At 37.2% G+C, this 27,241-nt stretch overlaps 1 protein-coding gene across 17 annotated transcripts in view; it reads right to left on the reverse strand.

Annotated features, from left to right (window-relative positions):
- Positions 1 to 27,067, reverse strand: part of LOC147382731 (protein STRUBBELIG-RECEPTOR FAMILY 6-like) — a 43,801-nt gene extending 16,734 nt beyond the window's left edge. The window contains exons 1-12 of one of the 17 annotated variants that reach the window (XR_015173904.1): positions 26,488 to 27,065; positions 26,217 to 26,335; positions 25,797 to 25,893; positions 8,218 to 23,882; positions 8,049 to 8,114; positions 7,811 to 7,883; positions 5,539 to 5,613; positions 4,136 to 4,254; positions 3,626 to 3,909; positions 3,059 to 3,297; positions 2,413 to 2,482; positions 1,947 to 2,297 (exon numbers count right to left, since the gene is read on the reverse strand). Coding sequence is in view for 11 of the 17 variants with exons in the window: in XM_086429068.1 (XP_086285194.1) it covers positions 21,202 to 21,530; positions 21,618 to 22,077 (789 nt within the window). In the remaining 6 variants the exon portion in view is untranslated. Of the gene's footprint in view, positions 1 to 1,945; positions 2,298 to 2,412; positions 2,483 to 3,058; positions 3,298 to 3,625; positions 3,910 to 4,135; positions 4,255 to 5,538; positions 6,691 to 6,720; positions 7,532 to 7,801; positions 7,884 to 8,048; positions 8,115 to 8,217; positions 23,883 to 25,796; positions 25,894 to 26,216 lie in introns of those variants that run through there. The other 16 variants (XR_015173905.1, XR_015173903.1, XR_015173902.1 and 13 more) reach the window with 16 other exon arrangements.
- Positions 27,068 to 27,241: the final 174 nt, after the last annotated feature.

Raw genomic sequence — 27,241 nt, forward strand, 5'->3', positions numbered from 1 at the left:
TTTTTATGTACCATTAATGACCTTGTCAGGTTGTTGAGCATCGTCTTAGCCATTTGCCATTCACTGAGAAGCAAGTTATCACTCCTACAGGTGTGTTGAGGAATAATTATTCCTACGTTTCTTTTCATTCAGTCTTTTAAGTAAGTTTTATTGTCGTTGTTGCTAATACGACCACCACTACACTAAAAAATTGTAGTTCCTTATGTAAACTGTGCACACATGGCATGTGTATGAGTGGCATAGATTTTTGAAGGATTAAAGACAATATTGACTTCCCTACATGATGTGCCATCTGTTTTGCATGATTTGTCCATTGAGTAAATTGAACTGTTACAAATGTTTGAAATCATGCCATTCTTCTACTCCAAGATTAGTATATATAAGAGTTGACTTTTGCAAGAAATTGTGTGGAGTATCCATTGGTCTCAACTTCCTCTAAAGAGATCAAATGTGTGGATAGCATCATGTTTTCTTCATTCAATCCTCCTCCAAGTTATACAAGGTAAAGCCCTTTCAGAATTATTCAGAATGATTTTTAGTTTGAAAGTTGAAGATGAGGGGCATTTGGGTCTTTTATATTGTTAGTTGGGGTCTAGGTCATCAATGTCAAAACATAAGGGTATCTTCAATATTCAGCAACATGTGAAGGGGGGCAGGTGTAGAAATTTTTTTTAAGAAAAAAAACACCCTATAGCGACGGTCTCCGACCGTCGCTATATCCCTATTTTACTATCATTTTCAAAAAATCACTCCTTTTAAAATGACTCTTTTTGCAACTGTCTTGGACAATCGTTTTTGGCGCATTATGACGTAGTGAGTACTTGTTATAAAACAATTCCACAAATTTTGCCCAAGAAATAGGCCTTTGGTCATCGGGCTTTCTGGCCTTTCATGCACAAGTGAAAATTTTACAAAATCTAGAAAAATGAACTTGTAGTCCCCTAGTTCAGTTGGATTTTGGTTTTGGTTCTCATTTCAGTCCACTTGGAAATGGAAATGGTTTTGTAGGAACACTTTCACTAATGTAGTAAAGTGGAAACATTTATCTCAAAATGATAGAAATATTGTGGAAATGATGGAAATCTCCATAAAATTTCATTTTTTGATCAGGCACTGGATTTTATCTCAATGCCACACAAGAAAAGTGAAGAACTAGCGTATGTATGACTATGTTGTCAAGGAATTGCTGAAACTTTTGAGTAAAATTTTTGAGCAACTTGTCACATCACGAGCGTCCATTTTTGGACATTCAATGGGTGGTCATGGTGTTTTGACAATCTACTTGAAAAATCTAGACAAGTATAAGGTATGTTCTCTCAATTTTTTTAATTGTTGATAGAGATGTTGCTATGTCCCGATCTATGGCTTCAAGTCGGCAATGTCATGGATATGCTTTGATTTACGTAATTTTTTCCTGTAGTTAGTTTCTACCTATTCACCAATTACCAATCCTATAAACTGTGTGGGCTCAGAAGGCTTTCTCAAATTATTTGGGCAGCAATAAATCAGATTGGGAGGTAAGCTTTTTTCACAATCATGTTGGCACATTTCTTATAGCTAGCTAACACAACAAATATGGAAATTAGGAACGGTTTATAACCGTTCCTAAGACAGTATGAAACGGCTGACTGACCGTCCCTAATCGAGGCGTCGTTAATGAATTTAAATGGTTGGAAGCCGTTATAAATCTCGGGATTTGGATGACCAAAAAAAAGTATGGAAATTAGCAACGATTTAAAACCGTTCCCAATCTGCATTTACATGAACAAAAAAAAAAAAAAAAAGGTATCTGAAGACATCGATTTAAAATCTGATGTCTGGAAGACTGATGTCTTAAGTATAAGACTTTAGGCATCGGTTACAAATCGATATCTAAAGTGGTCATAAACCGACATCTAAACTTTAAAAAAATTAATTTTTAATTTTTTTTTCTATGCACATACTACCCGCGGTCAAAATAGACCTGAATAGAGAACATCGAAGTTTTTTATCACATTCATTTATACACAAAAAGAGTAACAATAAGTCATAAATGGAATCACCACCACCCCCTAAAACAAGAAACCTACCCATTACTTCTTCCCTACATTATCATATATACATTACAAGTTCCAAGCACTCATAAAACTCTGTTTTGGGAATTCAATAGCAAGGCTATCACGTCAACAAACTGTGAGAGGGATTTAGCAGGGTAGATCCTTTTGAGTGTTGGATCGACCATCTTAGCCAAAGCATCAATGTCATGGAGCTGAGGCGTCACCCATCAAACCAAAGATTGCTCCAATCTCAGCCTTGAACTGTCAGGTGCATATCCCCATAGTAATTAGGAAGTAAGAAAGAATGATATCAGAATATAATTTCATCTCCAAAAATTTGCAGTGAAATCATCTCTTGTTTAATAGATAGCTTTACCTGTGAAATGGTTTCCGAAAACCTGAAAACCTAGAATCATCCATACACACATCGATTCAAACCTGAAAACCTGAAATCATCCATACACACAAGTGTCAGACTTGCTTTACCCACATATCTTTTTGTTATTTTTAATATTATTATAAGGAAATTCTTTTTGCTATTTTCTTTTATTTTTCAATACAACTTTTTTACTTTAATATTACTCAATGTCAAATCTTTGGGTTCAGTTGAGCCTCAAGCAACAAGGATCCCATACCCATACCCATACCCACAACATAGATATACAAAGGGATATGAAGGGTCTAGGAAACTTGGGATTAGAAAATTTAATCAAAGTAGGAAAGATTGGGTGAATTGCTCTACAAACAAATATATGACAGAAAAAATGTAATAAATAAGGTTATAGTGGAATAGGACAGTCGAGTTACAAGAAGACTCCATGCGCATACATCAAATGTACTACGTAAGTAGGGTGGATTATATCTTCCTGTCCTAACATCCTGATGTTATTATTCCTTGAATATAGGAATATGAAAAGTTTAACATAATGACTACAGTAACAACTTGTATGAAAAATATATTGGAAAAAAAAAAAAAATTGGGTGCAGTAAAGATTGACAAAAGAGGGTATAATGAGTAACACCTAACCAGAAACGTACTTCCAGCAAATTTCATTTTCTGGTTATACATAAGGATATATTTTGGTCATGCACTAGAAATGAAACTTTGGAAGCATGAGTTTTTATCTGATGTTCTGCATTTGGAGCAAAGCTTGCCAACCCACAATCTGAAAGGTGAGGATTGAGCTCCATGTCCAGCAAAACGTTCGCTGATTTTAAATTCTTGTGAACAACAGATGGTGAGCAAACTTCATGTAAATACCTGAATAGATTCCCTTTTGTAAGTACCAAGCAATTGATGAGTATCATTGGCAAAATCAGAACTATTACTTTGTAAGCATAAAAATAACAATGTTCAAACAAATAAATCAACTGAACACATTCTTTTAGGAATGCCAAAAGAACACTCTTAAAAAAAAGGCTCCACTTTTCCACAACAAACACTAGGGAAAAAAATAGTGCAATCTTCATTCTTACCTTCTCATTAATAATTGTTATAATGATATGAAAGTATAGTCCTACGAAGGAGAAGATTCACACAATTTAAACTAAACCAAACAGGACCTGATGCATGTAGGAGAAATGTATACCTTTCCATCATCAAATTGAGCCCCATAAATACGTCCGATAGACCCCTCCCCAATGAGGTTTTCTATGCTGAAGCTGTCTGTAGCCATCTGCAGGTCAGCAACTGAATACGCTCTAGCGTTAATGGGTACTGCATTAACTTTCTTGACAACGACAGGCTTGTTTGAAAAATCATCTTCATCGAATGATTTGTGCCGATCACTAGGTGGAGGTCTAAGGTTCATTGATGCTGAAGTTTCAAATTTTTTTGTGTTAATTGTTGAAGAGATTTGAATAGGCTTCATTTCTGCAATAGATATAATAGTCATCATCAGCTTAGTGACTGCTCATGGGATGGCATGAATGTGTGTTAAGAACATCCTCCCATAATATGAAGTATCTTTGTAATCAACAATCAATGGTAAGCATTAATGGTAAACATCCGTAAGATACGCTATCCAATTGAATTTATTAAGAAAAATCATTTAGAAATATATATAGAGAATTAAAATAGAAGAGAGCACGAAAACAACCTTGGCAAGGGTAGCAAGACAATGTCCATGTTGGGTTTGTATTCCTTCTCATTGACACCCATAACAAACATGGGAGCATCCTTGCTTGCCGCCGTAATGACCAGCTTCTTAGCACCACCCTGATCACACAACCCAATTAATTTTCAAGTATAAAAATTGAAGCTAATTAATTTTAAAGTAGATAAGCATATTTATATATGGTTAACTCGATTATTACCTGTGGTCAGTTTTCAAAAACTGAACATATTCCTACTGCAACATAATATACAAAGATCATAAGATGCATTAAAAGCATTGACGATAAAATACATGTATGGGCAGCCTAACGGTCTTCCATGGTATCCATCAATGGGGAAATCCAATAACCAAACTGCAATACAATCTAACAGCTAAAAATATAGCTGTTAGTTCCTGAGACTAGAGTGAGAGTCCTACAAGGAATTCAAGGCAATAGGTAAACTAAAAGGCTCATTAAGATAGAAACAAGTAGTAACTACAGGAAGCATTATAAAATGGTGTAATGTCAGAAAAATAACTGGATAGCGCATGCAAGGATAGACTATTAAAACTCAAATAAGCAATCATAAGTAATTTTTGAGAGCTGATCACAGTATCAAAAGGGAAATTTTCCATATCGAATGGGCTCGGCCCGAAGGGTCAGGCTACCTAACTGGGCCTATGCAAGGGTTTAGGGGCAGCACCCCCGAGGCGAATTTTTAATTCGGTATATATGTACTTTAGGATAGGGTTTCTTTATGTTTTTTCTCCGTGAGGTTTTTGGCGATAGAGAGTTGTCACATATCTCTTATGAATTATATGAAATCAAGGTTAAGAAAAAGAGAGGGAAAAAAATGACTTCAATTATCACTCTGATTGATTCACAAAATTTATGGCATATAAATAGAACTAGCTTAGAGATACAGGTTTCATGAACCTTTTTTGTTCTTAGGTGTAGAACTGAAATAGAACTAGCTTAGAGATACAGGTTTCATAGCTTCAATTGGAGACATTATTCCAAAGCTTGAAGATAAAGAAGGGTAAGTACAGTAAGAGCAACCCTTGAGTCTTCTTGGTTGAATCATAACTTAAACTCAAGCTGAATCGCAATTTAAATGAGTAAACTGAAGTAGATGGATCAAAAAAGTACTAAGGAGAGAATAAAGCAACCATACAATCTAGCTTTGTGGAAGACAATCCCCACGTAAGTCTCAAAGTATTGTTCCTAATTATCAATAAATAAATGTTGAAGTTATAAGTGATTGGAATTTATCTAGGTGCATTTAAAGGTCAAAGGAATTTCAGCTAAGAACCCATTTTATAACACCATCATAAGATCGATTATGATTAGATGAGTATCACAATTCTAAATTGCAGCTCCTGATTAATGAAAAGAGAAAAGGTACCAGCATTGACGCATGAACACCACCCCTCTGAAACTGTTGAAGAACGCAACTATTGCCACTAGTAGAAATGTCCAGCTGCATGATGAGTCTTTATTAGCTTAACAAGATGATTAAGGTATAAGAAATTATAAGAAAATGGCCACTGATTACCATGAATATTCCTATAATTAGAAATCTACGACTGCCATTACAATACTAATACACCAAGTCATAGTTTAGGAAATTTTATATTTTAATCAAAGCCTAACAACTGGATGATCACAACTATCAACAAATTGTATCCTTTCAAACGATAGAGATTAATAAAAAAACCCCTGAATTTTCATATTCAGAGGACCTAATAAGAAGCTGCTGCCAATACCAACTGAAACAACGTCCTTCAATGACCTGAAAATTTTCCTTACTACTATTTCATTTATACATGTTAATAAAAATTATATCTTTAAAATAGTACTAATAAACTATTATTACCTGATTTCCATAACAGAAAATCTGGACAATGAACCGCAATTCTAAAATAGTAATTTACATTGGATAAACAATTGCAAAGTCAAAAATTCAACTCAATCAAAAATTGAATTTACATTGGATGGTTCTGCCAAAATATCAAAAGTCAGAAACTCAATTTTGATCGAGAAGAACCTCATAGAAATGGAAGAGATGCGAAGGTTAATAGAAACAAAACCTTACAAAGCTCAGACCAGCTGAACCATGTTCAGATCAAGCCAATTACATCTCAATTTTCTAGAAGACTCAGATCAAGCCCAAACAACTATAAATGTTGAATTTTCATATATAAACCACAGAAAATGAGAATAAAAAGAAGAATGCTTGAAATTAGTATCATACATCGAAAATCAATAGAAATCCTTTTGAGAGCTTGAATTTTATAAAAACATTACTAAAATTCTACTCAGATTCAGCTTTCCCCGCCAATGATCGAGCAAGAACAACAACTAGAACTTGAAATTCAATTGAAGCCATTGAATTTTTTTTGTTTTAAAAAAAAACTGAACAAACATTTTCACAATTACAGAACCATACCTACTGGATTGTTATAAATCTTCAAAACAGAAATTGAAATCTAAAAGCGAAACTAGTCCGAAAAAAGATCAAAAGCTCTGCAACAAAACCCTAAAAAAGTTCCCTCAGTATTCATGCATTGAGACAGATAGAGAATACCTTTACTGGTTTGGTTTGCTAGCTGGTTTCATTCTCTAAATCTAGATGAAGATGGAGCTCTCTTAGGGTTTAAAAACCAAATATCACAATCGAGCTTTGAAATCAAAGATAAGTGACGAGTAAGATTTGGAAATGGATTTATAAGGGAAGATCTGGATAAAATCGAACCTGAGAGAAATCGAGTTACAAATGAAGGTTTGAAGAAGTCGAGCATGAGAGACTGATTTACAAACGAAGCTTTGGAGAAATCCTTGTTGAGGATTTTGACATTTGAAATCAATTTACAAACGAAGATGGGTCCGTTCCATCTGTAAAGTTCCTATTCGAATGAGAGACCTAAAAGGTATCTCTCTGGGTTTAAGTGATAGAGAGAAACGATTTCAGCAGAAAAACGGTTTAAAGCCGTTTTAAATTAGAAAGGGCTAAACGCCGTTTCAAAGTATTGTTCCTAATTACTTATTTTCTTGTACTGAGATGTTTCAGACTAACTTTAAAAAATGACAATCTGAAAATTTGTAGGAATATGATGCCACTTGCCTAATTTCCAAGTACAACGATGTTTCGGCTACCATCTTGATTGATCAAGTAAGAACATGAGTTTTCTGTTTTGTTTTTTTCCTTGTTATAGGTGATATAATTAGTGTAAAGAAAATTTAATTTGCCACCCTGGGACTTCTCTAAAGATAGAAAAGGATCTCTGTTTGACGGATTAGAAAATATTTTCCTAGTCATAGTGTACCCCTAATGTTTAATAATTTCTATCGAAATCACAATTAGTTTTGTGAAATTATTGACGAATAGCGTATTTCCACTGAAATTCTAGAATTGCAGCATGTAAATTGCATTATTTCCTCAAAATTATGTCAAAATATTTTGAAATTTAAGGAGATCAAACTTTTCAACCTTGTAAAACACATCCAAATCATATTGTTCCTTCAAAATAGAGTGTTGCTTGCAATTAAGGTAAAAAATAAATAATATTTAATACTCTAATTAGTTGAAAATATTAGTATTTTATCAATTAAAAATTATAAAAATAGATAAAGATGTATGAAGTGAATGGTAAATAGGAAGGTGCTACCTTCAGTACCTTGGTGAGGTAGTCAACTCTATGAGTGTAACACCACAGTCCTGAGATCAAAATTGCCCCTTCACTTGCTTTCCTATTAAAAAAAAATTGAATACGATTATACATTTGCATAAACTCCTAAATAGTTGACTAACAACATTATGAGAGGGTTAGAAAAGATGATGATTTTAATAAAGTATGTAGTAGCTTATCTTGTGTTGAGTTATAAAGGAAACATAGGTCTATGTAGTTACTGTACCCATAAATTGCATCTGGGATGGTTTGAACCTACATCCAATGGCCTCGGTCTCCCATAAACCAATCTCTGGAATAAAATTCAATTGGAAAGTTTGTGTAACCAACTAATCTTGAGAAAATATCGTAACAATGCATAAATGAAAAAAATAAAAATAAAACTGAGGTCAAACCTCTCAAACCATCTATATTGTTCTTTGGATTTCAGATGATCCTGGACAGTACAGACCACTACCCAGAGGGCCCGCTGCTTTTTCAGGAGACGAGGTAATTCCATGTGTGCTGAAAGCTACCATCTTACAAGCATACTCATTTACACCTCATTGTTGTTCTTGCCGTCATCATAATCACCTTCAAATTCCAGGTTTCCCTGATGGAAAACGTTCGGTGGAAAGACTTTACAGTTCTTGTGTGTGAGTGGGTGGCCTTTCTTGTCGTGCAGGTGGTTAAGGTGAGCTGCTTTACTTAGTGAGAGAGCACACAAGTGAGAAATCACTTGACTTGGTTTCTTTATTTTGCTTCTAACGAAGGTTGTCATCTACTCTAAAATCTGACATTTCGACATAAAGTAATGGATTATCCTAGCATTAGATCTTGTATCCAAAGGGTTATAGTAACAAAAGTTCTCGTCTTTCTGACCAATATTCGTGCATCAATGATTACGTTATTTAACCCCTTTTTTGAATGTTTTTGCAGACTTACACTGTAACCTGCTCAACCGACTATTGGATTCTGAACTTATTACAAGTGAAATCCTCAACCTGAAATAACTGTCCTTTCAGAAATAATTAAACATATGTTACCCAACTTGCTATCATTGTTATTGACCTGAAAACAAATCTAAGGAGGTTCTTGGATGGCAAGTTTTAGATACTCTTAGCTGATATTGCGAATTGGGCATGCTCTGAAGTTTTGAATTCTTGCTTCATTTGCTGAAAAAGTAGTGGGTTTAACATAGCAGTTTTATAATGTAAAGGTACCAATCGCAGTCTCAGTGTCACTCCATGAAGCCATCTGTTCGTACAGAGGGAAGAGGGTGATTTCTTCTATAGGGAAGGAAAACACAAGATGGAAAGTACACCAACTTTTTTTTTTATTGTTTCTGTGGGATAATAGCTGGTATGGTTGGTGGATTCCTTGGGCTTGGAGGAGGTTGCATCTTACGACCTCTTTTTCTAGAGTTGGGAGTTCCTCCTCAAGTATGCCATAACTCTCTAACCATGCATCTGGTACTATCAAACTATTCAATTCGAAAGATTTGGTTTGGCTCAGAGGATATTGATTACAAGGAGAGATTCAAACATGATCATGAATTAAATTAAATTTTTTCAGAAAATTTAAATGAGAATAAATAATTAAATATATTAGAATCTTTTTGTGAAAAGAAATATAATTTACATAGTACTGAACCTCCCAAAATTATTGTTAATATTCCAAAAATCTCATATATTTGTGACAGGCTCTCAAAACATTACCTGCAAAGGAATCAGAAAGGACTTAAAAAGAAGAAGAAGCCTCTTAAGATAGCCATGGAGGCCATGATTAGAGGGTTTGAGAAGTACTTGGAGGAGGAAGAAGAACCTGCAACAAGCGAATGCAATCATTGTAGCTGCTTGGGAATTTGGAGATATTGAGGTGCTTTTGTTACGTTTCTTTTCCAAATGGAGTGATTGTTTTTTGCTTTTCGCGATGTTGGAGTTGATTCGTTACTGAATTTAATTGTAGGAAAATGGTTATCAATTACTTTTTCTTAGTGCACGTGCAATCATGCAGGCATATCTAACTAGAAGTCTCCTCCTCAATCTAAAACAGGTATTATTAGGAAGCCTTGGTTTCTTTATCTGATCTCATTTTTTTTAATCTTGGAGCTATGGAAGGTATTAAGTTTCTTGTTTCCCTCCTTAAAAGTTTGCATTGTTGGTGTCCTAGGATTCATCGCTTTTTCATTGAGAATCCTTCATTTGGTAATGTTGAAAAAATGATAACATCAACTAAAATTTGATTTTTTGTTGTCAACACAGACTCTGGGTCCTTTATCTTAGGTACTTTTATTTGTATTCAATCTATTTATGTTTTTTATTAGACTGCCTTTGGAGCCGAACAGTGGACATGAAGGTTTCTCACCTTATAGTTCTTGGTTCTTTGATTAATCAGGAGCACTTGCTTCTGAGACATTCCTTTGAAGGTACAGAAGCTCATCGTGAGAGTATGCAATGTGGTGACACGAAAAACTATTTGATTGACAGTTGCAAGCATTTTGAAGATCTTAAAAAAGATAGGGAGGGATGGGGGTGATGGCTTTGCTTCCTTGTAGACACATGTGCTTGTGTAACGATTGTAAAAGGTTTATCGATGCATTGTAATTTTGGATTTGTAAATTATGATTCACTGTAACTCTTTTTGTGTATAAATAATGTGATAGAGAACCTCGATGTTCTCTATTTGGGTCTATCTTGATTGTAGGTAATAGGTGTGTAGAAAAAAAAATTAAAATTACTTTTTTTTTTTTTTAAAGTTTAGATATCAGTTTATGCCCATTTAAGATATCGGTTTGTAACCGATGTCTAATGTCCCAGACTTCGGACATCCATCTTATAAAATACGATGTCTAAGATATTTTTTGTTAGTGTATAAACGCATATTTGGAATCGTTTTTAGCCGTTCGAAATTCTAGTTCTGGATCGATTTTTAACCGTTCTAAATCTTGAGATCTAGAATGGTTTCCAATCGTTTAAATTTGTTAACGACGCCTCGATTAGAGACGGTTTATCAACTGTTTTATACTGGCTTAGGAACGGTTATAAACCATTCCTAATTGCCATATTTGTTGTAGCGGAGGTGCTTCAATAGTTATAAAGGAAATAACACAAAAAACAATTGATAATGTGCGCCAAAAAATCATGACTTCTTTGGGTTGAAGACCAATCAGTAGTCCATTAATAAGATTAGAAAATTTAGAATACTATAGATGAGGAACCCCTTCCCAAAGCAATGTGTTATAGTATACAAAGAAAACATGCACTATCCGATGGACGAATCCCACCTAGGAAACTTCCTAACACAAAAATAGTCAATAGATTGGATAGTCTAACCATCTGATTCATCACAACATTTTTAGATGGTTAGAGATAATGAAGTACCAAATGATATGTGCATGCCACAAGTACATTTTAGGAGACACCTCTTTCTCCTCAGTGAACATTTACTCATCGGTCTTTGAATTATAAACGGATGGCCACCAAGATCTGTTTACAAGAAGAATTGCTCTGTTTTGATTCCATATAAAGTTGCCAATCTTTGTTAAACTATAGTACCTTGACAAACATAAACTAAAATTGCAAGTTAATATGTATAACATTGGAATGAGTCACTTCCAGCACTCCAAAACAGAGCAAGTCAATTTTGCAAATCCTATTTGAAAGATTATGACGTTATTATGCAATTCATGTGTTGCCATATCATATAATAATTGAGTTTCACTTGCATTTCCACAAAATAAAATTTAACAGGGAGGACCTCAAACAAGTTTAAGTAGAGGGAAGCTACAAATAGGTATAGTTGTATCTCACAGGATGGAATATTATATACCAACCAAAATAATACCATCTTCAAGCTAATGTCTCCTAAAAAACTATAAACAGGCTACACTTTGCCTCATTTACCCATTACAAGAATATGACCAACTTCTCAGAATCACTGTGTAAATCGCTGAACATAACTCAAGCCCATGACACATTGTAGGCACCAAAATTTTAAGGAGGCCTTTACAAATTTTATAAATAAAAATCCATAATTTTATAATGAGTCTCAAATCCAAATTAAGTCCATTAAATGGGAACGTGCCTCTTACAAGCCTGGGTTTTGGGCTTTCGCAAATAAAGCCCATGATCCAGCAAATCCAAGTGATCCATATTAAATATTGGGCCTTATACCCAAATAAATAAATTTGGCCCAATAATAATCCAGAAAATCCTTAAAATTGGATTTGGACAAATTTAGCCTTTTAAATAAATCAATTAAACCTTCTTAAGTTGAGGGTATAATTGGAAAGCTAAATTACCTTTAAGTCTATAAATACAATAGCCTCTCTCATTGAGAGGGGATCTGAATCACTTTCTCTCAAAAGACAGAAGCTTTCCCTCTAGAGAAGAAGAAGCTCTCAAGCCCTCCTCTAGAGATAAAGCAAGGTTCCTCAGAGATCCGGACTCCGACTAAAGAGAAGATCAAGCACAAAGCCCTTCTCTAAAAGCCAAGAAAACTTTCTCAGCTGATAAAACGCGAAGCCCGGAGAGAAGAAAATCTACAGAAGCCTCTACAAAAGATCAAGCACAAAGCAAAGCCAACGTTAAAGCATCATTCTCAGTCGATAAAGCGCGAAGCCCGGAGAGAAGAAAAGCTACATACGTCATCATCACTATTTTGTAGTTGACTGTTAATCAGAGGAAACTCTTAGATCTGTATCTACTTTTCATCAAAAATCAATAAAATCATTTGCGATCTTATTTCACGAATCTCGAGGTAGATCGGTTGAAATTTATTGTCGACAAATTTCTAACACGCCCGGTGAGACATTCTCAACCTCTCATCTTTCAGTCAACTACAAGAACATTACCTAAAGCATCAATGACATCTCGCAACGTCAACGCTATCGCATCTGCCGCTACTGAGAAAGGTAAGAAAATCCTTTCTTCCAATCTTTAATCTGATCAGGTTACTAGTCGCGATCATCATGTGACACGAACAATGATAAAGACTGGTGGAATCAAGCTAATGGAGCCTCTCCAGCATCATTCCAAGAAACGTGCCACAAAAACGACACTTACCACGAAAGAATTGTGTTCGAACGTGGTAAAAGACGACTCGTCAAATTCTGGATCTGATTCGCAGTCAAGCGAGGAATCGTCTAGATATTTATCGATTACTTCTCCGTCACAAACTCACACATCCATTAGAGCAGTGATGACAGCTGGAGCGCTAACGATGAAGGAACAAGTTGCTCAGATGGCAGACACCATCAACAAGTGAACAAAAGCAATGGAAAAAAAAAAGATATTCAAATTGCAACTCTCGCCAGTCGTTTGGAGCAGAAAGACAAAGAAAATGAGTCGAGTGCTGGACCCTCACATCCTCCAGGATTCACCCCTGAAGCATACATGGCTCCGCACGAAGAGGAACAACGAGCAGACTATTCTGATTTACGAAAAGTTACTCGAGATCCACCACAAGGGTCTGTTGCCTCGCTTTCTGTTCAACAACTGCAAGCAATGATTACTGACACCATTCGTGCTCAGTATGGGGCATGCCACAATCCTCATTGGTCTACTCCAAACCCTACACTCAACGCATCGAACAAATGCGTCTTCTGGAAGGATATCAACCACCAAAATTCCAACAGTTCGAAGGAAAAGACAATCCAAAGCAGCATATTGCCCACTTCATCGAAACTTGCAACAACGCCGGTACATTCGGTGATTTTATGGTGAAAAAATTCATTCACTCCCTCCTTGGCAATGCGTTCGATTGGTACACTGATTTGGAACCCAATTCAATAGATAGTTGGGATCAATTTGAAAGAGTGTTTCTCAGCCGCTTCTACAGCACTAGAAGAACAGTAAGTATGGTGGAGCTCGCTGCCGTCAAACAAAGGAAGGATGAACCAGTCATTGAATACATAGAGCGATGGAGAAATCTTTCCCTCAACTGCATGGATCGACTCTCCCAATCTTCTGCTATCGAGATGTGTGTTCAAGGGATGCACTGGCAACTCCTTTACATCTTGAAAGGAATCAAGCCATACACTTAGCTACTCGAGCCCACGACATGGAGCAGAGTATAGCTGTGCATCAGACTCCACGACCAAGCGAGCCTCGAAAGCAAGAAAAAAAGGATGGCAAGTCCTTCAAAACTAAAGAAGTCTTATCTACTACCACCAGCAAACTTGTCAAGATTACAGGTAAAAGAAGAGAAAATCAGCTGCGAGCTGATTCAACACAAGAAAAATGAAAAGCTTGGAAAACTCTCAAAGAGCTTGAGGCAAAAGAGTACCCTTTTCCCGATGCTGACGTCTTGGGCATGTTCGAAGAGTTGCTGAAATTAAAGCTCATTGAACTTCCAGTGCCCAAACGACCCGAGGAAGCAGGTCGTGACAATGATCCAAAATATTGTCGCTATCATAGGGTGATTAGTCACCCGATTGAAAAATGCTTCGTCTTCAAAGAGAAGATTATGGATTTGGCACGTCAAGGGAAAATTGAACTTGACTGTGTCGAAAATATTGCTACTTCCAACATGACCTCTGTCACTTTTGGATCTTTTGATCCAATACTCTTGATAAGTCAGTATGCTACGCAGATTCCATCTCCACAGATTACCAAAATTTTACCTAAACCATCACAACTCATATCTGTACATTCTGATGTTGAAAGGGTCCATCCCACGCTGGGGGCAAGGCCACATTAAAGAAAAATCATCACCTTTCCCACTTCACTTCAACAAGGACCACAATCTCATTCAGCTTCAAACTCAAAGTCAGATATCTCAGAGTCTGCTTCAGTTGATGATGAAGGGTGGACAGTTGTCACTCGTCGAAAAAGACGCCATACATATGTGCCAACTCCTTCTATTTCGAAGTCAAAGAGAAAGAGAAGAAAGTCAAAACCAAGTACAGGGTCAAAGAAACGAAAGAGAGCAACAAAGAAGAAGGCTTTCCAAGTTCCGCTCGCAGACCCTAAAAACATCTTTCAACAACCTCCCCGTGTGCCGGTTACTTTTTTAGAATTCTTACCAAGGAAGCTCTTGAAGGAAGCCTGCACTGTTTCATGTCACTAAGTGGAAGCGGAGGTGCTCGAAAATGATATCGACAGTAGATCAGAAGAACATCCTATTACTTCTAGCGATGGAGATCAGAAACTTGAGAAAGACAATATCACCTCGAAAATGAAAGATTTGCAGGTTGACTTGGATTTCTCCAATGAACTTCAAAAGGTTCAGTATGCTTCAAAGTAAAACTCAACTGATTCAAAACAGGAAGGTCAACCTGACATAAATCCACAACAAGATAGTATGTGTATGGCCACAATCACCTTCACTGACGAGGATCTCCAATTGGGGTCTCGACCCCACAATAGGCCTCTTTATGTTACAGGTTATGTGAGGGAAACTAAAATTCAAAGAATCCTCCTGGATTGTGGTTCTGCGGTCAACATCATGCCAATTCGTACTATGAAACAAGTTGGCATCTCATCGGATCAACTTGCTCGCAGTAAGTTGATGATTCAGGGTTTCAATTTAGGAGGTCAAAGAGCGATCGGCATGATAAGAGTCAACTTGCTCGAAGTAAAACTTCATATCACTTACTTCTCGATCGACTATGGCTACATGAAACTGGGGTAGTACTATCTACATTACATCAATGCTTTAAGTATTACCAAGATGGTGTGCAGAAGCGTGTAATAGCCGAAGATCAACCGTTTGACAAGGCAAAAACATATTTTGCAGATGCGAAATTCTATTTTGAAGGGGATGTCATTCAAGAAGCACTTCCAGTTTCAGTACCTCCTTCTAGTAAGCAAAAACTCGACAAAGGAAAGCATACTATGAATGATGCCGAGGAGATTTCTCCTGGTCCTTCACTTCAGAAAGAACATAGTAAGAAACAAGAACCAGAAACTCGACAGATCAATGTGGGTCAATCAATGGTGGACGCGTCATCCACAATTGTGTTGCCAACCCCAATGCTTCGTTATGTACCGCAATCGTGATGGAAGCCGAAACAATCACCTTTCGAAGAGATTTCTTCAAAAACCAAGCCTTTTTGTCTCTAAAATCGAATTGGAGACGTTGAAAGAAGAATTAACATTTCCGGTTACACCTCTCCAAAAATCTTATATAGTAAGGACACCCGTGGAAAATGTTGTCCCAACTACGTCAATCGCGAAAAACTATGAAGACAACCTCGCAAAAGTAGAATCCAAAAGTTGGTTGGGTCCTAAAACTTCAAAGTTATTCAAGATTGCCGGTTATGGAAAAGGTGAACCTGTGCGATTGGGTGAACTACCACAGACTGATTAAATTCATGGTTTAACTGCAACACAAGTCAAACTCGTTCGAGCTGGAGAAAAAGTTTCATTCACACGAGCAGGGCTAGGGTATACGCCAGAAGCTCCAATCAAAATTTCTAAGATGAAGACGGCTGCTTCACAACATACTACAGTAGAAATCATTGATGAGTCTGTAAAAACACCAGTTCCACGGACATCAGTCTTTGATCGAATTGGTGGTCACATCTCGACCACGTCGGTATTTGATCGATTGGGTGCTTTAGATGATCGTCATGATGTAAAAATTCATAAATCTCGTGCATTTGCTCTATCTAGACTTGGTCAGAAGGTTGGAGTAAAAATACGAAGAGAATCGCGACGTCGACATACGCAAATGAATAAACATGTAGAACATAAAGATAGTAATGGCTTGCATAGCGCTATTCGATCTCGCATGAAACGACAAGCAACTTTAGAGGTCTCGATATCAGATGCATTGGTTGTGAAGTGACGCACCATCATCCTCACAAACCAAACGAGCAACAGTAGAGCTTCAATTGTTGAAACAGACAATTCTGAAGATGTCGTTTCGGTAAATCATATTACCATTGATAAATTCCCTGAAGAAGATTCTACGTTGTCAGATAAAGAACTCGAAAATACTCCATCGGTCTTTGAAGAAGGTGGACAAGTCATTGTAGACGACTTGAAAGAAATAAATCTTGGGACAATTGAAAAGTCGCAACCCACGTTTGTCAGCACTCTTCTAAACCATCATGAAGAATCCGAATACCTCAAGTTGTTACAAGAATACAAAGATGTATTTGCTTGGACTTACAAAGAAATGCCAGGACTTGAGCCCAAAATCGCTGTTCATCAGCTCACAGTTAAACACGGAGTTCGCCCAATAAAACAGGTACAACGTCATTTTTGGCCAAAGTTGATACCACAGATTGAGGCAGAGGTCAACAAGTTGATAGAAGCTAACTTCATCCGAGAAGTAAAGTATCCAACCTGGATTTCTAACATAATTCTGGTAAGAAAGAAGAATGGACAAATTCGAGTATGTGTCGATTTTCGCGACTTGAATAATGCATGTCTAAAAGACGATTTTTCGCTCCCAATCATAGAACTTATGGTTGATGCGACTACAAGACATGAAGCCTTGTCTTTCATGGATGGATCTTCTGGTTACAATCAAATTCGAATGTCGCCAAAGGACGAGGAGCTTACAACCTTTTCGTACCTCAAAAGGTATATATTATTACAAAGTTATGCCTTTTGGACTTAAGAATGCTGGTGTCACTTACCAGCGAGCTATGCAGAAAATCTTTGATAACATGCTACATGACAAGGTGGAATGTTACGTTGATGACTTAGTAGTAAAGTCCAGGAAAATAGAAGATCACTTACAACATCTACGTGATACCTTCGACAGATTCGGACGGTACCAGCTCAAGATGAATCCATTAAAATGTGCTTTTGGAGTCACCTTGGGTAAATTTTTGGGATTCGTGATTCGGCATCACGATATTGAAATTGATCGAAACAAGATTGAAGTCATTCAAAAAATGCCGGCACCAAAGAACATTCATGAACTCAACAGTCTACAAGGCCGACTTGCTTACATTCGTAGGTTCATTTCAAACTTAGCTGGGCGTTATCATCCCTTTAGTCAATTGATGAAGAAAGATACATCATTTGAATGGGATGAAGCTTGTGAGAATGCTCTGAAAAGCATCAAGGAGTATCTTCTCAAACCTCTTGTTCTTTCTGCACCAATTCCTGAAAAGCCACTGATTCTCTATATTAGTGCACAAGAAATGTCACTAAGAGCATTGTTGGCTCAAGAAAATGACGAAGGAAAATAATGTGCACTCTGCTACTTGAGTCGAACACTTGTTGGAGCAGAAGTAAACTATTCACCCATCGAGAAGACATGTTTAGCGCTCATCTTTACTACAAAGAAACTCCGGCACTATATGTTATCGCACACAATCCGACTCACTGCGCGAGCTGATCCACTCAAGTACATTATGACAAGGCCAGTCTTGTCGGGAAGACTAGCTAAATGGGCCCTTCTCTTATCCGAATTTGAGATTATTTACATCCCTCAAAAGGCTGTAAAAAGGCAGGTGTTAGCCGACTTTTTTGCTGATCATCCTATTCCGATTGAATGGGAATTGTCTCACGACTTACCTGACGAAGAAGTATTCTCTATTGATGTACTTCTAGCTTAGAGAATGTTCTTTGATGGTGCAACTAGAAGAGATGGAACGGGGGCAGGTGTAATTTTTATCATCCCACAAAATGAGGTATTGCCATTTTCATTTGTCTTGGCAAAATTATGTTCAAACAATGTTGTAGAATACCAATATCTGATCATTGATTTAGAATTCGGGCTAGAGATGAAGTTACACCAACTTTATATGTATGGGGACTCACAGCTTGTCATCAACCAACTCTCAACAGAGTATGACGTTCGAAAACATGAATTGGTACCTTATCACTAGTATGTTACACAACTTCTAAGCTAGTTTGAAGACGTCATCATCAAACACATACCAAGAGCCGAAAACAAGCAAGCTGACGCTTTAGCTAATTTTATTGCAAGTTTGGCTATGCTAAAAGGAGAGACAATGAGTATCCCTATCTGCCATAGGTGGGTAATACCTCCTTTGATAGAGGAAAATGGTGAATTGCACGAAGCAAACACTGTCGAAATAACTGAAGTCACAGATTGGAGACAACCACTTATCGACTATCTACAACATGGAAAGCTGCTAGACGACCTAAAACACAAAATCGAAATACGTCGTAGGGCACCTCGATTTTTATATTTCAATGATAAGTTATATCGTTGCTCTTTCGACGATATCTTGATGAGATGTCTCGGAGATAATGAAATTCAAGATGGTTTGGAAGAAGCACACTCTGGAATGTGCGGTTCACATCAATCAGGGCCGAAACTCCATCATAGTCTGAAGAGGATGGGATTTTACTGGCCTTCTATGGTGAAAGATTCTTTAGACCATGCAAAGAGGTGTAAAGCTTGTCAATTTCATGGGGATTATATTCGTCAACCACCAGAGCTGTTACATCCTACAATCACATCTTGGCCCTTTGACGGGTGGGGACTTGATGTCGTTGAACCACTTCCAAAATCTTCAAGGCAACATCTCTATATTCTCGCCGTAACAGATTACTTTTCTAAACGGGCTGAAGCAATTCCCCTTCGAGAGGTCAAGAAAGAAACAGTAGTTGACTTCATTAAAAATAATATCGTTTTCCGTTACGGCATTCCACGATATATCATGATAGATGATGGGAAATCTTTTAGTAATACGCTGATGGATCAATTCTGCATGACGTTTAACATTAAGCAGAGATGTTCTACAATATACAACGCTGCAGCAAATAGACTCGTCGAAGCCTTCAACAAAACTCTTTGCAAGCTTTTTTAGAAGGTTGTCTCAAAATCTAAAAAAGATTGGCATGAACAAATTGGAGAAGCATTAGGGGCATACAGAACCTCATACCGCACCTCCACACAAGCCACACTTACTCATTGGTTTATGGAGTTGAAGCTGTTCTCCCATTGGAACGACAAATATATTCCCTGAGGATTGCGATCCAAGAAGGTCTGACCTGCGATGAGAATGCTAAGTTACGTTTGGCTGAACTTGAAGCGTTGGATGAAAAGAGATTGGAAGCACAACAACGATTAGAATGTTACCATGCCCGTTTGTCACATGCATTCAATAAGAAAGTTCGACCACGTTCTTTTCAAGTTGGCGATTTAGTTCTCGCTGTACAATGACCAATCATCCTCTCACACCGTTCTGGAAATAAGTTTGATCCAAAATGGGATGGGCCTCATGTAGTGAAAAAAGTATACACTAATGGTGCATATCTTCTTTTAACACCAGAAGGATTACGTCTTGGTCCAATTAACGGTAAATTCCTCAAAAGATACTTTGCTTAAAAGAATGATGCTCCTCAGCACGAGCCTAAACTGTTTGACAATGCTCCCCAACACGAGCCTAAACTGTTTGACAATGCTCCGTGGCATGAGCCTAAATTGTTTAGCAATGCTCATTATCGTACGAGCTTAAACTACATGATACTCCTTATCCGCATGAGTTAAAACTGTGAATGGTCCAAAGTTAAAAAAATAAAAAAATAAAAAAAATAAAAAAATAAAAAAATAAAAGAAATTGAGCTCGCTAGATTGAAAACTCGAGAGGACAGTCTAGGCAAAACTTAGAGCATTATCCATCTGAACTACGTTATGGTTTGATCCCATTTCTGGGTACGTAGGCAGCCTGTAAAGTTACTTCAGGTTCAACCACATCAACAAAATAAAAATAAAAAAGATACTTGTATAAGGAAATAATTGAATTTTATTAATTTTGAATGAAATAAATAATGTTATAATTTCCTAAGTCCTATACAGTAAAAATAAATAAATAAATAAACTTAATATAAAGAAGTAAGGTTCCAAAATTTCTTCTTCAAAGACTCTCTCTCGGCTTCGCAAGCAGCTATTTCATCATCATCAATGATTGGAGCATTAGATAAGCGAATACACTCTGCTTCAACAGTAAGTAGAGCCTCCTCTTCTTCTTGAAATTGAGTATTAAGAGATTCTTTAGAAGCAGCGACTTGTAGTAGCATTTCTTTGATCTGAGTCAACTCGATTTCTATCTCAACTTCTTGTTTAGTCAGTTCAACTTCTTTATCTTTAACTTCAGTCAATTGTATACGTAAACTATCCACTGATTGACGTTTTAGCTGAGCTTCCTGATATAAGACAGATAGCTGAAGATCCCTATCATCTGCTGACAAAAATGATAAAACTTTCTCTCGTCTTGAAAGATACGCTTCTAATCCAGTTATAAGCGATTCGAAGAAGTTAGCAAAAGGCATAGGATCAGTTCTGAAAGCATCTTTGAGAGAAGAAATGATGGTAGGGATATGAAATGATTGCCATTCTCTTAGATTGGAAAAACCAATATTGAGCATCAACTCAACTCTAGATCGAAAGAATTCATCACGAGCTCTATGTAATGCTTGTGGAACGCATAAGTCGATGTCACTATCATGCAAAGAAGCTTGTCAAGTTTGGGTAGAAACAGTAAGCATTCCATGTGACTTCGGAACAATCACATTTGAATCAACCAACTTATTAGAAGTAGGTAAAGCTAATGTGATAGGAACCGTATGTGTAGTTGAAGTTGATGGAGTGCCACGAGAATTCTGACGAGGACATGAAGAAATCTCGTCCCCATCACTCTTTGAGGCGTCTTCAGTATCAACCAATTTCGAAAGCCCTCTACTAAGATGACTGACATTCCAAACATCTCCCATACCCGAGAAGACAGGGAGGATTGAAAAATCTTCTGAAGCGAACAAATCGGCAATGGAATGTATATTGGTTGATGATTCTGCGAGATCAATTAAATCACAAAAGATTATACATTTAAAAAAAAAACATGAAATTTCTAAGAAAGGAAAAAAGTTTGTAAAATTACCTTTCCTAGGAGACACATCATTCTCAACTTCAGCTTCTTGCCTATCTGAAATCAAACTTGTATCTTTAGGCTCAGTCTGAACAACAGGCTTCAAAGAACCCACTGGACTTGATTTATGAACAACTTGTTCTACATCTACACCAAGAATGTTGGCCTGTTCTGTTTGAGTAGTCGTTGGAGTCGGCAGTATTTTATTGAAACGCAATTTCAATTTAGGCTCCGTAATGACATTCTGCATTTCATCAATATGTGTATGTTCTATTCTTCTTTTTCGAGAAGGTTTTGGCGTGACAAGCAAAGTACGACGTGCCTCACGATCTTTTACTCCTTTTCTTTCATCAACATTAAAGTTCGAAACGGAGGCGATATCTTCAAGAAGACGGAAATTAAGGGCATCCAAGTGAGGTACTACATCTTGAACCCACCAATCCCTATAACTCTTATCAAATTGTCGGTTCATGTCTTACACTTTTGGAGGAATAAAAAAGTTGACTCGACTTTTGATCTGAATCAAAGACAACCATAAACTGTATAACTCTATCCCATCCACGGATCTTATGAAAGGAATCGGAGTTCCGGAGATACGTTGACGAAAGCCTTGTTGACGAGCAAACCTGTAAGGGCTATACATTTCCACCTCGCAAACATCACCATATCGAAACATAACAAATCCAAGACGACAGCTTATCATGAAAGCTTGAACTTCAGAAAGATCATCACCATCATCAGTCCGTATCCTTCTATGACCTTTTGGTGGTCAAATCTCCTCAGGATGCCATTTAAAATTACTAGAATCCATGGTGATGATCAGATCCCTCGCATCTTTAGCACTATCTTCCCAATAAAAGTATGAGTTGGAAACACCAGCTGTGCGAACCAAATACGGAGGTCCAAAGTTAACATCAATGCTACCAAATACTCCCCGAGGAAAATGAAGTCCAACCCACCCAAACAAGTAATGAAGAGGACAATAACTCGTGGAAGTATGTACAACTTTCTGTGTTTTCATACCCCAATAGGTATGAGTTAGACCTTTGTACAAACAATACAGAAGTGGAGGTACCAAACTGAACGTAGTACCTCGAGTAATCAATGCTGCTATCTTGAAAGTACCTAGACGAATAACATCACCATTCTCACAAGGGAGAACAAAACGACACAACCACAAGGAGAGATATGCAGCTGTCATAGCTTTATCTTCAACATTCTGATTTGCAAGAAAACCGAGCCTGATAAATGGATTTTCTCCCTCTTTACTACCCCCTTAGCCAAAGTAACTCGAGAAGAAAAGGGTCTTCGTAATTTTGTTCTAGGATATTGACGGCAATTACGATTAATGTAGAATGATTTTGCCTTTTCTTTATACTCTACTGTCAGACGAAGATTAGAAATTCGTTCAGCTTTAACGTATCAGATATCAAGCTACTCATTGTGACTAACACAGTCACTCCCTTTTTCAAAAATCAGTAAAGCATATGCCTTAAACAGATATTGACAGGAAAGAGAAAGCCCTGAAATACCGTTGTAACCCATGAGTTCATCGAGACTGGGTACCACTTCTTCATAATACTCACCGGTGATAGAAAGCCTAGAAATCTTCTGCATTTCCCATAAAGAAATGCCAACTTTCCCACAACCTGTTACAAAAGTATTGGTCTCGGGATACCAAAACTCACACAAAGCCCGGTACATACCATTAGGACGACTGTACTCCTTACTAGCTGCAAATATAACTTCACCAAAGGAAGCTGTCGACTTTCTACTTTGTAGTTTATGACTCACGTCCAAGCTCCAGTCCCAAAAACCACTGAGATATCGAATGTCGCCTCGAAGTTCAATGTTCAAACCCCATCGAGTGAAATGTTGCATGATTTTCTACGCCAAAACAGCCTGTGGACAATTGCGAGTTCGATCATGATGTGGAGGATGACATAAATATGGCTGACGCTCCGTATCAATCTCATCTCTAGGAAGTAGGTCAATGATTGAAGGATATTCACTCAAAGCTATCAAATCAAGTGATGTGTCCCTTTCTGTATCATGTGCCTTTAAAGGACCAGTCATCGGTGTGCACTGCAAGCTTCAGCTCCACAGATGAAATGTTTCCTCCTCTTGAATGACCAGATATCATAACATGGGGAAAACAAAGTCATTTTCCTTTCTGAGAAGGATCTGCATGGTCATCTACCCAACCTTCACGCGATAAACTTCGTTTGAAACGATTCTTATTCCTTGAATCTTTGGAAAGAGTGTCCCTAGCCATCTCTACGAAATTTTCAACGAAAAAGAAAAGAATAAACACATTTATTCAAAAAAAAAAAAGTTTCTCTAAGTACTAGTGTCACATTGACTAAAAGTATATAAGAGTATGAATAAAAAATCCATCATATTCAATAATGCTATGGCGCTAGAGATTAGCCTATTGACGTTTGTCAGTCAGTTGACGTTTTCCACTCCTTAGCATTACTGATGAACAGCTACTTTAAAGATTGGCCAACTAGTTGGATAAAATAGGTCGTCACATGGATCTTCTACAAATCTTGAGTCTCGTGAATTCTGCAAGTCAATTGACGTTTGTCAGCCAGTTGACGTTGTCCACTCCTAAGCATTACTGATGAATAGTTACTTTAGAGATTGGCCAACTAGCTGGACAAATAAGTTGTCGCATAAATCTTCTACAAATCTTGAGTCTCGTGAATTCTGCAAGTCAATTGACGTTTGTCAGCCAGTTGACGTTGTCCACTCCTAAGCATTACTAATGAATAGTTACTTTAGAGATTGGCCAACTAGCTGGACAAATAGGTCGTCGCATGGATCTTCTACACATCTTGAGTCTCGTGAATTCTGCAAGTTAGTTGACGTTTGTCAGCCAGTTGACGCTGTCCACTCCTAAGCATTATTGATGAAATCACTTGACGTCGAATTTGTTCAAGCTGAAGAACCATGCGACGAGCTATTTGTCCAACTAGTTGGTCAATCTCTAAAGCAGCTGATCATCAGTAGTGCTTAAGAGTGGACAACGTCAACTAGCTGACAAACGTCAATTGGTTAGAAAAATCACTTGAAGCAGGATTTGTTCAAGCAGAAGAACCATGCAACGATCTATTTGTCCAACTAGTTGGCAAAGCTCTAAAGCAGTCGTTTATCATTAGTGCTTAAGAGTGGACAATGTCAACTAGCTGACAAACGTCAAGTGATTTTTTTTTTTTTTAGCTAATTGACATTTGTCAGCTAGTTGACATTGTCCACTCTTAAGCACTAATGATAAACGACTGCTTTAAAGCTTGGCCAACTAACTAGACAAATAGATCATCGCATGATTCTTCTGTTTGAACAAATTCTGCTTCAAGTGATTTTTCTAGTCAATTGACGTTTGTCAGCCAGTTGACGTTGTCACCTCCTAAGCACTACTGATGAACAGCTATACTAGAGATTGGCCAACTAGCTGGACAAAGAATTCGTCGCATGGTTCTTCTACGGGTACATCTCTCATCACGCAACTCTTTTGACAAGTCAACAATGTTCGCCCCAAGCATGATTAACAAATATAGTCATTATAAAAATTAACGGACGAGCATGGCTCCCTAATTTCTTGATCAATGCACCCTGTTACAAATCATTGTATAAAAGAACAAAAGGTATTAAAAATTTTCAAGTTGGGAAGATTACTCTGTTTTGGTAATGATAGACACTGAAACTTTAAGTTGTCGAGAAACTTTAAGTGGCTGAGAAGCAATAACAAAGACCAAAACTCTTAATTTCCTCCCACGTTCCGAAAATCAAGAGAGAACTTGAATAAAGCAAAAAAAATAAAAAAAATTTCAATGAGGAATTTTGAAAAAAAAAATTCTTTGGTTTGTTGCAAACAAAAGTTGGTGTGCAAATAGACATCCCTTTTGGTGTGTTGCAAATAAAAGTTGGTGTGTTAATATAACTTTTAAAAAACCTATGTCAAAGAATTTACAGATTTCACTCATCTTTTACGATCAATGATTTTGGTGAAAATCTTGAATCGTCGCAATCAGCAGAAGTTTATGTTGTTTGAGCTATTGGAGCTTTTAATAAAAACTGAAGGGAAGGGCGTTCGATGATTTGTTTATCAGATGAACAGATTCGATTTAAACAGGACAAGGCTGCACATATCCAGCAATAAAATCCAATTTACTTCTAAATTCTTACCTCTAAATCGCCTAAAATTGATAAACCGAGATGGTTCTTTTGAAAGCAATCACAGCCCAACCAAGTTTTAAGATGTCGAAGAAGAAATCACGTGATTCTGAAATTATGAAGAATGGTTAAATTTCCGATAAAGACGAGTTCTTCTTTTTGAAGAATATTCTCAACAGAGAGAAGGGTGATCTTCTTCTTTTAATCAAAATCAAAATCAAACAAAATTGCTAACAATCTGAGATCTCTTGGAAAGGTCAAAAATCAAAAGAACAAACATGTTAAATCGTCAGTTACAAGTACTATGTTCTTATGGGCTTTGTTCTTGATCGAGTTTCGTCGATTTAGGAAGTAAATACTCCACGGCTTCATGGAGTGATGATTAAATAATAATAAATAAATAAAAGAGGAGAAGAAGAGGAGGTTACTTACAAGCATGTAACTCTCAAAGAAAGGAATTTGTTGCTGCCAATCCCTTCAAGAATCGATGATCCAAAACGCTGCAAAACTCTTCAAGACTCAACCACGCCGGTAGCAGACGAATGCTCTACCTATAAGCGAAGAATCCTTCTTGAAATCAGCAAAACTTCACCAAACTCGTTGGATCTGTTTGAAGAAGAAGCAGTTCTTCTTCGGCACGGTGATGAGGGCAAAGACGTGGGGAAGAAGAGAAGAAAAGAAAGCAAGAGAGATGGAAAGTTGCCGAGATTCAAAGTCGGTTTTCAAAACCCATGAAACTCTCCTTCTATGGCTGAGTTCATGGCTGAAATCTGAGAGAGAGAAGCTCCAATCGAGCTCTCAAGAACGAGCTGAACTTTAGGGAGAAAGAGATTTGGGTTTTGTTTTTGTTAAACGTTATAACGGCACCCCACTTTTTACTTCTTAAACTCCAACCTTATGTAGGCACCCCAGTTTGTTTTTTTAAAAACCTCAAAGGGTTTACACAAAATCCTCAAAAAATCAGTAAAAAAAAATATAAGAGAAGAAGGTGGTAAGCTAAGCTTACTAACTTAGTAAGATTCAAATCTTACTAAAGTTGTTGAACTCACCTTGTGGTATCCGAATGTATGACCCACTCCTTTTGAACCAACAATCAACAAATTGGGTCCATTGCTACCCATTTAACTCAGCCCAATTAAATCTGATGTGACTCAGATGCAACTCACAGGAGCTCTTGAGATCATCCCAAAATTCTAGTTAGTTGACTCAAACACAAACGTTTGAGGATTGACCAAATCCTTCGATCCTTCAGTCCAAATCCGTTCTCAAGGTTTTGATTCAGCCATTGATTATCATTTCTTCAACAACAACAACAACAACAAAAAAACCTTTGATTCAACCACCAAAAACAATTGCCACTCCAATCCAGCCATTGGAATTTCTAGAAGGTGAAAAACTTGATTTCACCATCTAATCTAACCCCCAATATTAATTTTTTCTTTTGAGAGCTGAAATTT

Source organism: Akebia trifoliata, chromosome 16 (assembly GCF_017979445.1).
Source record: "Akebia trifoliata isolate Shusen 1 chromosome 16, ASM1797944v1, whole genome shotgun sequence".
In the NCBI taxonomy this organism is placed as follows: Eukaryota; Viridiplantae; Streptophyta; class Magnoliopsida; order Ranunculales; family Lardizabalaceae; genus Akebia; species Akebia trifoliata.